The sequence below is a fragment of the Bactrocera neohumeralis genome, chromosome 4 (genome assembly GCF_024586455.1).
Source record: "Bactrocera neohumeralis isolate Rockhampton chromosome 4, APGP_CSIRO_Bneo_wtdbg2-racon-allhic-juicebox.fasta_v2, whole genome shotgun sequence".
In the NCBI taxonomy this organism is placed as follows: Eukaryota; Metazoa; Arthropoda; class Insecta; order Diptera; family Tephritidae; genus Bactrocera; species Bactrocera neohumeralis.
The window spans coordinates 79140777-79153444 of NC_065921.1; the positions used below are offsets into that span (position 1 = coordinate 79140777).

At 30.9% G+C, this 12668-nt stretch overlaps 1 protein-coding gene across 3 annotated transcripts in view; it reads left to right on the top strand.

Moving 5' to 3' along the window:
* LOC126757173 (glycine receptor subunit alpha-2) overlaps positions 1–12668 on the top strand; it is a 34594-nt gene that overhangs the window by 11588 nt on the left and 10338 nt on the right. The window contains exons 1-2 of one of the 3 annotated variants that reach the window (XM_050470867.1): positions 7228–7407; positions 10454–10758. In XM_050470867.1, the coding sequence (XP_050326824.1) occupies positions 10700–10758 (59 nt within the window). In that variant the 5' untranslated portion in view covers positions 7228–7407; positions 10454–10699. Of the gene's footprint in view, positions 1–7227; positions 7408–10453; positions 10759–12668 lie in introns of those variants that run through there. The other 2 variants (XM_050470866.1, XM_050470868.1) reach the window with 2 other exon arrangements.

The window sequence follows — 12668 nt, forward strand, 5'->3', positions numbered from 1 at the left end:
GTACAACGAAAGTAAGATTTGTAAAAATTAAAGTTTTTTTAATGTTTTTTATTCGGAATACATTTTTTCTTTATATTCACCTTAAATGAAAACAAAAAAAAACAAAAACAAGAAAAAACCTTGCACCGAACCCTTGATTTTTATGGGTCAGTTTGTATAGCAGCCATAAGCTATAGTGATCCGATCTGAAAAATTTCTTCGAAGATTCCGTTATTGTCTTTGACAGTAATTCATAGCAACTTTCGTGTAGATATCTCTTCCACTGAAAAAGGTTTACATACAAGGACTTGATTTTGATTGGTCAGTTTGTATGACAGATATATGCTATAGTGATCCGATCTAAACAAGTTCTTCAGAAATGCTGTTGCTGCTTTTTATATTACTTCCTATCAAATTTCGTCAAGATAACTCGTCAAATGAAAAAGTTTTCCATACAAGCACTTAATTCCGATTAGTCAGTTTGTATGGCAGCTATATGCTTTAGTAATCCGATATCAGTGGTTTCGACAAATGAGCAGCTTCTTTGAGAGAAAATTACGTGTGCAAAGTTTTAGAGCGATATCTCAAAAACTGAAGGACTAGTTCGCGTATATGGTACACACACGGACCGGCGGATGAACATGACTAAATCGACTTAGCTTATCATGCTTATTATTTATCCGATGTTTCCTTCTGGGTGTTACAAACTTGCTGGCAAACTAAATATACCCTTTAATATATAAATATTACAAGTATTGGCTTTTTGACCCCGCTTATGACTTTTCTTCTGCTTTGCATATCATAGACACGGAGAAAATCGATAGAAAGAAAAGAAAAGGTCAACAATTTCTAACAAACAATATTTTATACATCCTTAAGCTTTATTTTCAGCATTTTAGAGAGTTTATTCACTCTAATTCACTTTACTCTCTCTCTCTCTCTCTCTTCTTGACTTCTTTCTCTCTCACTATCACTGTAATCGCTCTCAATCTTTACTATCTCTCCACTCTTTTTATATCTCTCTACTTTCTCCATCTCTCTCTTTCCCTTTCTCCACCAGGCTGTGAGCGCATATTTGCTTCTCTCTCCATTACCACCTCTCTCTCACTTTCTTACTGACTGACAGCACTTATAAATCATATTAAAAATTCTCGTTCCGATTCGATCTCCAGAGCACAGAAAGTCGTTTATTTCTTCTCCGCTAACTTGACAGCTAAAGATCTTAGAACTCAATTCGACACAAAAAAAGTTATTTCAAAGCTTAAACAAATCTCGAATCTGATATATTTTCTCATAATGCCATCTTTTATAAGGGTAAGAACCGGTAACCAGAACCAAGTGAGCCTATGTTTGATTCTTGGCGGTTCGTCGTTCGAGTCGCGTTGGCAGTAATCTCAATAGTCTTCTGGGATTGTTTTGTAAAGCTCCAACGATATTGGGCAACTAAAGGATGATCCATTTCGAGGTTCTCTACTTTTTTTTTTTAAAGTAAAACCAAATTTAATGGGGAATGTTTATTATCATTCGAAACGAACATTCTTTGGCATTTACTTTTTGAAGAATGTCTCTTTCAAATATTGGCCGCGGCTACATCTCTGATGGTCCATCCGTTGAGTACAATTTTCGATGACTCGTTCGAGCAATTCGACTGGTAACTGACAAATGACACGCGTGATGTTTTGCTCCAAAACCTGAATCGAAGCGGGATTGTCCGCATAGACTGTACATATCCTCACAGGAAAAAGTCTTTCGATGTGATATCACACGATTTTGGTGGCCAATTGAACGGCACAAAACGTGATTGTATGCTAACCAAAGTGTTCTCTCAATAAATCCATTGATTGATGCCATGTATGGGAAGTGGCGCTGTCTTGTTGAAACCAAATGTTGCGGAGATCACCAGCTTCAATTTCAGGCATCAAATAGTCGGCCGCGATAACAGTCGCTATTGACGGTTACGTTCTCAACGTCATCATTTTTGAAGAAATATGGACCGATAATTTCTTCGAATTTCTTCAGATCGAATACTGAAAACTGACTCATATTTGACTTGAGTTAAATCAATGCGCTGTCGTAATCGGAGGCTATGTGATTCGGAGTATGTAGAGAGAGAGAGAGAGAGAGAGAGTGGAGAGGGATAGAAAATGGTGTAAAAATAATTGAAATATTTGTGGAGAGAAATAAAAATTTTCAGGCTGAGGTGAACTGCTTTAGAGGCTAACTACAATTTGCTCTTTGTATAAACAATTTTGATTTTTTTTCATTACAACTATTTCCCCTGTGTGTTCGTTAATAATTATTCATTGTAATCATAATCAAATCGTAAAACTGTCAGCACAACCAGAAATAATATCCTGACAAAACAACAACCATGCAAAAGTATGCGTGTGCTTGTATGTATACATGTAAACTTACGTAAATGACTCATTCACACGCTCAACGTTAGACAGAACACATAAAACGAGCGTTTGCGTATTGAACTTCACATTTTGGAGTTAACCGTTTTTCTGATTTTTGTGCTTGCTTCAAAGCCATTAGTTAGGTTATGTAACAGCTTTAATGCCTAGACTAATGCTTTTGGCACAGCCTATGGTCAATGTCATGGCCATGAAATGCTTTTAGTCAATATTTAGTATAAACAAATTGGGGGTGAGAGTGTATAGGTGTTAGTGTATGGGTGCGAGATTTGTTGATGTGAGTTTTGTTGTTGTAAGCTGTGTTGACGGTAGCAAATTCAGCAACAAATTTGATTGACTTGTTAATGATTAAAGGTTATTATTTGTATGGCATGACGACTGTACGAATTTTTCTGTATAGGAATTTCAATACTCTCATAGTGCAACAACAACAAAATAAACGCATTTATTACTACAATTAGATCACACAATTATATGTATACACAAATGATTGAACCAAATTTCCTACAAAATATATTTTATAATATAAAAACAAAAAAATATGCTCACAAATATATCAAAAATAAAAAAAATTAAAAAAAAAGTATATTAAGTTAAAAAATCTAAAAAGATATTAAGTTTTTGAAAATTAATTTTTTGAAAAAAATTTTATAATTAAAAAAAAAAAATTAAAAAACTATAAAAAAATATAACAAAAATAAAAAAAATATAAAAAAATGTAAATTAAGTTAAAAAAAATCTAAACAGATATTAAATTTTTTTAAATTAATTTTTTTAAAAAAACTTTATAACTAAAAAAAATGAAAAAAATTATAAAGAAATATAAAAAAAATTTAAATGAAGTTTAAAAAAATCTAATCAGATATTAAATTTTTTCAAATTAATTTATTTAAAAAAACTTTATAATTAAAAAAAAATTCTAATTAATTTTTCGAAACAAATTTTATAATTAAAAAAAAATTTAAAAAAATTATAAAAAATATAACAAAAATAAAAAAAATATAAAAAAATGTAAATTAAGTTAAAAAAAATCTAAACAGATATTAAATTTTTTTAAATTAATTTTTTTAAAAAAACTTTATAACTAAAAAAAAATTAAAAAAATTATAAAGAAATATAAAAAAAATTAAATGAAGTTTAAAAAAATCTAAACAGATATTAAATTTTTTCAAATTAATTTATTTAAAAAAACTTTATAATTAAAAAAAAATTCTAATTAATTTTTCGAAACAAATTTTATAATTAAAAAAAAATTAAAAAAATTATAAAAAAATATTCTCAAAAATATAACAAAAATAAAAAAACGATTTTAAATTTTTTTAATTATTTTTTTTTAATATTAAATTTTTTTTTTTAAATTACATATGTATACAGAAAAAGCTTAAAAATCGAAAAAAATAAATAACAAAAAGAAAAGATAATTAACAAGAGAAAAACTCTTTCAAGCCATTTAACTAGTAATATCCACCACAAAGCAGTTTCATCCAGTCACAATACTTTATGAAAGTCACTTATCACTTATGTATGTATATCACTGATGTGTAACTAAGCGTGTTAGCGTCTTATAGAAAACCGAAACAAGCGCATAATTGCACTTGAATATTTGCGCGCACATCCAGCTGTCAATACATACATACATACATACCTACATAAAAAACTATATATCTTCATATAATTTTCTCTAGCCACTTAGTTGGTTACAAATTGTGGTTATATGCGGAATCGATATCGGATGTTTGAAAATCAATTGAGTATTTCAATTCAATTTATTAGAATGCATTTACGTAACACTATATGTGCCATAAATACATACATACGGTAGCTTGAGTGCATTAGGGTGGCACTTAAGCAGCAAAAAAGCAAAAAAATAAATTAAAAATTTCATGAATAAATTTTTAATAAAATTAATTATTATATTAGTATTTTTAAGTAAATTTTTTGTTTAATTTTGCTTAATTTTCGCAACAAAGATAACTTTATTAATGTTATTTCTCACTTTTATTGCATACATTCAAAGTTACTCATACGCCTCGGTGGTCTTATAATTGTAGTATACGCTGAACAGGTTATATAAAGTTTGCCACGTTGTTTGTAATACTCAAAAGGAAACGTTAGAGACCCTATAAAGTATATATATATATAATAACAGCACGATGACTAAGTCGATTAAGCCATTTCTGCTTGTTCGTCAGCTACCATTAACACTGCTCTCTTTGTTCGTCAGTCTGTTCGTCTAAAAGATATTGATCTGAAGCTTTGCACCCGTGCTTTTCTCACCAAGAAGCTGCTTATTTGTAAGAACGGCCGATATTGGATAACTACAACATATACCTGTTATACAAACTGAAAGCGCGGAATCAAGTGCTTGTAGGGCAAACTTTCTTGTTTGATGAGAAACATTCATCAAATTTGGCATAAGTTATTGTCTAACGTAACGATGCATTTTTCGAAGAAATTGTTCAGATCGGGACTCTGCAGCATATAGCTGATATACAAACTGAACTCTCGGAATCAAATGCTTGTGGGGAATTTATTTATTTGACGAGAAATCTTCATCAAATTTGGCAGGGGTTATTGCCCAAGATAACGGTGTAATCTTCGAAGAAATTGTTCAGATCGGATCACTATAACATACATACTTCTATATAGATGCCTTACAAACTGAACGATCAGACTCAAGTATCAGTATGGAAAACTTTTTAACTTGAAAGGATATCTTCTTCAAATTTGACATGAATTATTTTCTATGTCAATAATGCAATCTCCAAAGAAATTGCTCAGACCAGATCACTATAGCATATATATGTAGCTGCCATACAAACTGAACGATTAAAGTTCTTGTAAGGAATATTTTGTATTTGTGTAGCGTATTGTAGCTTAAGTCAACTGAAGTTACTTTTTTGTTGTTGTTTTGTATTTTATCCATCTTCACTAAATATTTTTAACTAGCTATCTATGTTGGAAAGTAATTTTTATATCATTATTTTATTAAGAAAATTTGAGGTTACTCATACGCAGTGGTGATATTTTGACATATTCGTTCGCAAGTGGAGGAAAAATGCTTTTTTATTGTTTTCTTGATATTTTGATCTAAGAATGAGCTCTCTCTCGCTTTTTATCTCACTCTTGCCTCTTATCACTAACACTCTTTGAGTGTCTAACTTGTTGTTTACCTGAAAATATCAGCCGCTTTACTATATAACGTAAATGGAGATATTATGAAATTAGTTATCAATATTTAGACATCGATAAAAAATAATCGAAACCCATGGCCGCCTGGAGATAATATAAGTTTGTCAGACCCTGTACCAAACTAGTTTCTTCCGATTACAAAATCGTTTGTTCCAGTTCTATCGAACATCATTTTTCATCATTTTATCTATGAAAAAAGCAACTTTTAACGTAAAAATCGGATATTTTTCGGTTTTTTCGCGGAAAAGAAACTTTTTTGTAAAATATAATAAGAAAATATTAATTTTTAAAAGAAAAGTTTTTGAATGGTGCTGGGAGTACTCCATTAAAATTCTTTCTTGCACCTTCTAGAACGTTTCCAGTCTTAGGTGAACTCCTAAATTTCCATAATATGTTCATAATCTTTGAAATTTGTTCTTGCAGTAGAGGTAGCTGAAAACCAAAACATCAAGAAACGCGGAAAAGAGATAGTCAAACCTACTAAAATATACCGCTATTTTACTCATAAAAAGTCTATCAAGGATAAGTAACATTTTTAACAATTTTAAAGATTTTTTGTTTATTAAAAGACGTTCTTTGTAGTAGATATTATATATATGTGTGTATATATATATATTGAAGTAAGTAACTTGTCACATTTAGAACGCATAATCATTCCGGGAAATGTCTAATATAACAACGGCATACCGCTAATTACCTTGAGGGTGCTCATTTACTCCGCCAATAAATTTATTTGAATGTAAGGCTTTATTTATAGCATTCTTCGGTGGGCAAAAAGACCAACTGACGAAATGAACGGCGGAAAAAAGTCGATAAAAAGCCAAATGTATATATACAATGACGAAAAAAGAAAGAAAAACAAATAAAATTAGATTATAATAACAAAAGTTTGTCTGTAAATGCAAACAAAATTATTTATTTACATATCTACAAAACTAAACCGTTATATATATACCTTTTTGTCAAAAAAGGTGTGAATCTCTGATTTTAACTATGGAAAATTGCCCACTAAGTATTGAAATTGTTGTTGTCTTTGCCGGCGAATTGCATTAACGTAGCGTATACACATATACACACACCTACTTTAGGACAAACCGAAGGTTAGTCATTCGTTTTATAAAATATATAGTATATAAGTTTACTTATAACCACAAAAATGCTTTAATGTATGTAAGTGCGTGTGTGTGTGTGATAGTATTTTACTAGATCCATAGGAAATAAATACCAGTGATAGGCTTAAACGAAAATGGCACGCGACACGCTATGCCCATAACACTGGTTAACATAAATTTTTGCTCCGCATTGTTGGTGTGAAATTTTTTGTGAAAATTTTAATTCCAGTATTAAAAGTTAAATACTTTTGTTGACCAGTGTGAGCGCACAGCCTCCTCATTCCTTGATTATTCGCCGTTTTATTAGCGTATATGCGAAAATATGGAGATGAGCAGGTAGATAGGCTATGGGCAGCGTGTCCGTGTGTGCTGCTAAGGCGTTGATGGCAATTGGAATTTATTCATAAACAAACACACACACATGCATACTCATGTACATATATATAAATAAGTATATGTATGTGCATCCAAGCTCGTAGTTAGTAAAGCCTGAAGCGCTCACTTAGTTTTAGCGCACCGCTAATGATCAGCGACTTGGCAGCTCGCTCGTTTATCTTAAAATTAGTGAATCGCATTTATTCTGTAATTGATCGCAAGCCCAGCTGGTTGACAAATCGGTTTGTGTCGCTAATACGAACTATGAAAAGGACGTAGCGTCATCAGGCAATAAACGGTTTATTTTTTACAGTGTGTCGATAAATACATATGTGAGTGTGTGTAAATATGTGTCTGTTATCCTTAAAATTATGACAGAGGGTGCAAATTGTGGTGGAATAAGAAATATAATAAATAAATAAAAATAAAATAAATTATAAAAATATTTAAATATACATAAATAAAATTTCAAAATATTTATTTTTAATACGAAAGGCCTTATGATGCCCTTGATCAAAAATTAAAAAAAAAAAAAATACAAAAAAAAACAAAGAAATATTACAAATAATTGAAAGGAAATCTTTCAAAAATTTAAAAATAATTACAAAAAAAATGTAAAAAAATTAAAAAAAATACTAAAAATTTTAATATTATTTAAAAAAAAATTTATTGGTAATTATGAGAATTAAAAAAATTACAATTTTTAAAAATATATCAAATATGTAAAATAAATTGCTGGTGTATATGAAAAGTGTAATTTAAATACAAAAACAATAAAAAAAAATTAATAAAAAAATTCGATGAAATGACATTATTAAACTACTCTTTTTTTATACAAAACACTAAGAAATTATAAAAAAAAAATATTTGAAAAAAAGAATACAAATACATAAAATAAAAAATCAAGCAAAACCAGTAAAAAGTTATATGAAAGAATTACAAATAATTAAAAACAAAATAAAAATCATAAAATAAAACTGTAAAAATATAATAAAAAAAATTTAAATTTTCTTTATACGAATATTTGAGAAAAACAAAAACAAATACCAAATTTCACAATGAAAGATATCAAAATATTTTTAAAAATAATATTCTCTATATACAATATGTGTGTATACAAATGATTTAATAATAGTGTAAATGTCATTGTAATTAAATAAAACAGTAAATATTTTCACTTTTTAGTAAACAAACTTTGGCATTAAAAAAGTTTTATTAAGTATTTTGGTATAATAAATTAGTTATAAAAAAATTTTAATGATAAAATAAAAAAAAAATAAATATTGAACAAAAATATTAAATAAAAAATAAAAAAAATTAAAATTGAAATAATATATAATTTAAATTAAATTAAATTTTGCGCTTTTTAACGGGTAAATATTAAAAAAAGTTACGTAATAAAAATATATTAAAAAAAGTAAACAATAAAAATGACTTGTAATAGGTATTTAATCAACGTTAATGAACAGCTATTACAAAAAAAAATATGTAAAAATAACAGTTTTGCTTATTTTGCTCGTTAAAATTTGAAAAAACACAAACAATAACATACGTCTATATATTTTGAAATATTTTTCTTAAAAAAAAATAAAAAAACGGAAAAAATAAATTAAAAAAATTAAATAATATAGTTAATCAAAAAAAAATATTTTTTTATTCAATTTCAAAAACGTTATAAAAAATATTTACTTATTCTACTCATAAAAATAATATAAATACAAAAAAATTAACACATGTATAAGATAATAACACAGAAGTTAAAAAAGGTGAAAATACTAGTTAGAAAAAATAAATAAATAATATAATGTACAGTGGCGAGCGAAACCGTGCTGATGTTCGCCACTTTTGCATTATAAGTGCTGTAAAACTTTTTACGACAGCTCAAATATTATCATATTGCTCGGCGCTGTTCGGTAATTGCACAATCTCCTCTTTACAGTAGCCCAAAAATTCTCAATTGGGTTAAGGTCCAGACTTGGTGCTGGCCATTGGATGAGTTGAAATCGTTCACTTTGAAGCCATCGAGTAACAATTTAGGCAGTGTTTTTCTGTTCGTTATCCTATTGAAAAACGATGTCTTCCCCTGGATAAGCCTAATTGTCCATAAAGTCCGACAAATTTGACTGTAAATATTCAAATAGCCTTCTTTTTACAAAATTCCAGTGATCTTGCCTAACGGCCCAATATTCCACAAGATAAACAGCCCCCATACCATGAAACTACCTCCACCACATTTTACAGTCTATCGCAAATGATGTCGTTGAAGATTTTCTTGTGAGCGACGCCAGTATTACTGTTTATTATACGAATGGAAGCGATTGATTTTCGTTTCATCCGACCATACAACTTTTTCCAGTCTACCACGGACCAGTTTTTATGTTCCTTACAAAAGTTTAGACGTGTCTTAATATTTTAATTTCAAAGAAATGAGGTTGTGACCGTCGTTAAACAGAAGGAACCTGCTCTCCTTCTGTTTAACGACGGTCACAAACTCATTTCTTTGAAGAGCTCTTCGAGCGGTCCATTCGTTGGCAGTTTATTGATGGCGCTTGCAGCCTCTTTCGATGTTCTATTATAGTCGTTTCACTATTTGCATAGGATCAGCCTTTATTAACAATCGTGGGCGTTTCCTCCGTTCAGGGAACAAACTATATTGTATCATTTTCTTATAGCCACAACAGTTCTCAAGGCTAACTTTAACTTGCCTGCAATTTTACGAATATAAAGGCCACTTTCTGTCAAAGAAACATCCTTTGCTCCAATGTCGAATGAAACCTTTCCTTTATAGCCGAGTTAACAACAGCGCGCCAGTCGTTTCTTCTTTTCGCAATTTGGCGCCAATTTGAGATACCAAGTGCAGCCAGGTCCTTCTCCACCTGCTCTCTCTAACGAAGTGTTGGACTTCCTCTTCATTTGCTTCCACCGGCGGGTACTGAAAGAAAGATCTAACACTTCCAATTTGGTAAAGTTTGAGCTAACAGTATAAATATTGCACGGCAAGTGCAGAAGTGACGAACTTCCGAACGGTTTTGAACGCTACTGTACATAGTATATGTCTTTTTATCTTAATCGAATAAAAAAATATTAAAAAGTATTTTCAGTACAAAAATTTTATAACGGAAAAAATATATTAAAAAAATAAATATTTTAATTAACGAATAACAAATAATATTAAAAGGTTAAAATTTGTTTTTAATGAAAAATTTTATAAAAGCGTAATAAATTAAAAAATAAATAAAATAATTATAATTAATTAAATATATGAATATAATAAATTAAATATATATAAAAAAAAATATTAATTTAAAACTAATAAACAAAATTGTAAAGCGTTTAAAAACTGTTTCAATTATTTATATTTAATTAATATTAATTTAGAAATAATAAAACTCGCGTAAAAAAACAAAAACAAAAAAATACGAAATATCTGTGCTCCTTTGAATGGACTAATTTAAAACTCATTAGCGCCTAGTTGTGGAACGCTGCTAAAATAATAGAATAATTGCTTTCATTTACCGTTAATTTGCCTTGCAGTGCATACGCCAGCAAACTATGACAATCTCACAGCGATACCAAGTGAGATGAGTTGAAACATTTTTTTTATTATCCACTGTGATTATCATAATGCTGGATAAATACATAAATCTACTATTGCCATGCAGTCTGGGATTGATATGGATTTGGTAAGTGAGCTCATGCATTATATTTTGTTTACATATTCCATTCATAAAGTTGACAACACATTGCATAAGGTGACCGGATAACAGTCGTGGCGAAAAATATGAGTGTGTGTAAATATTATCATGAAAAATAGTCGTTAACCTAATGCGAGTTTAATTGAGACCGATAGCGCTTATATATATTTTATGAGCTGTAGTGGTATTAGTTCTGAGGAAAGGGTTGGATTGGTGGGCGGTGAGTACTCTTACTGCTGATTGTTTTATTTGAGACAGAGTTAGTGTTATATTTGGGACGGGAAAACGTGTTGAGGCCCTTGAGGCCTTAGGTAACTGAAGTATTGCTTTATGCATGATCTATGTAAAAACATATTGAACCTTGGCACCATCGCCTACTAAACTGCTCAGTCTTTACCATGAAAGGCGTCAGAAAAAGTCGGTCGCTAACTATTTGTTAAATAAAACGCTTACAATATAAATTCCGATTATTTTGTGGCTCTGCAGGCACTTCTTCTTTTTTAGAACTTTAAGCAGGAGTCGGTGTGCGTCGAGAATACGAAACTTAGCCGGCTTTCTCTATCCTTTACGTAATCACGCTGGTTGTACAACTCAAGTGCAGAGAGGTCCCTATGCGGTTGGTCCTTCCATTGGTAGTGTGTGCGCTCTTACTCTGTTGTCCACCCTTGGGTTACGAAACGTGTAAGCTTTTCGTTGGAGCATCATTTTCCATGTGTGCGGAATGGCTCGTTGGAGTTTTATGCTCTTAACCATGTCACTGAAGAGCTTATACAATTCGTGGTTCCATCTTTTTTGGTACACGTCGCTCAGGTGGACGATCCAAAGATCTTGTGATCTCTCCAATGCTATAAGTGCCTTGCTCCGTTGTTCACCCATCGGTCTTGAATCGAAGAAATTTTTCGTTGCAGCATCGTCTTCTGGGCGTGCGGCATGGCCTAACCAGCATATTAATTGGAGATTTATGCGCTTAACTATATACATGTCGCTATAGAGCTCATACTTTATCTTCTTCGGTACTCATCGTTCACGCGGACGATTTCAAAGACCCTTCGGAGAACACTTCTCTTGAGTGCTACAAGTGCTTTCTCATCTCGGTTCGCCATTGTCCATGTTTTTGTACGTTGAGAGGGATCTGATCCTTAGTTACCTACCAGTACCAAAGTAATACCTATTTGTATAATAACGGAAGGGGGTATCCATCAAGATAGTACGAGCTCCGCACCCATGTTCCTGAGGCTGTATTTCGGTCTTACAAAAATTGTTTTAATAAGTACAGAAGCCATTCCAAGCGTTCTGGTAGCTTTGAAGTCCTTGATTTGTAAACAGTAGTCCGGCGAAACTTTGAGAAGCTTGAGGAGACCTTTAGTTGGGGTGTGAGTATGTAATCACCAAAAACTATTGTTTCGAAATTAGTTAAACTGCTAACAAGTTAACAAATCCGAAACTAACTCCAGCGGAACTCAGTTTTTCTTGAAATGTTTTAAGATCTTCTGGAAAGAAGCTTACAGAAACTCTTTTCGTCAAGCTAACAAAAGGTACAGCCATCCGGCAGTAGACCGTAAGAAGACAGCGAAATTCCGACCTATTCCCAGTCTGGTTATACTGAGACAAGATAGTTAATTCTTCAGAATAGATATTGAAGCTTCTAAATTCGCGTTATTTTGTATTTATACAATGTTCATTCGAAGTCTGAAAAACACAGATCGGTTGAGATAAAGCATGTAAGTTTTATTCGGTCACTATAGATTCAAACTGAGTTCGAACTGGAAATTTGGGCCTATCATACACATAAACGATCCCTAAAAGGCTATGGATCTTTTAGTGCTGTCTCTAATATATTAGAATTGCTCTGCGTTTACGAAGCGAATATTTCTTAAGAACCTACAGACCGGCCCTCA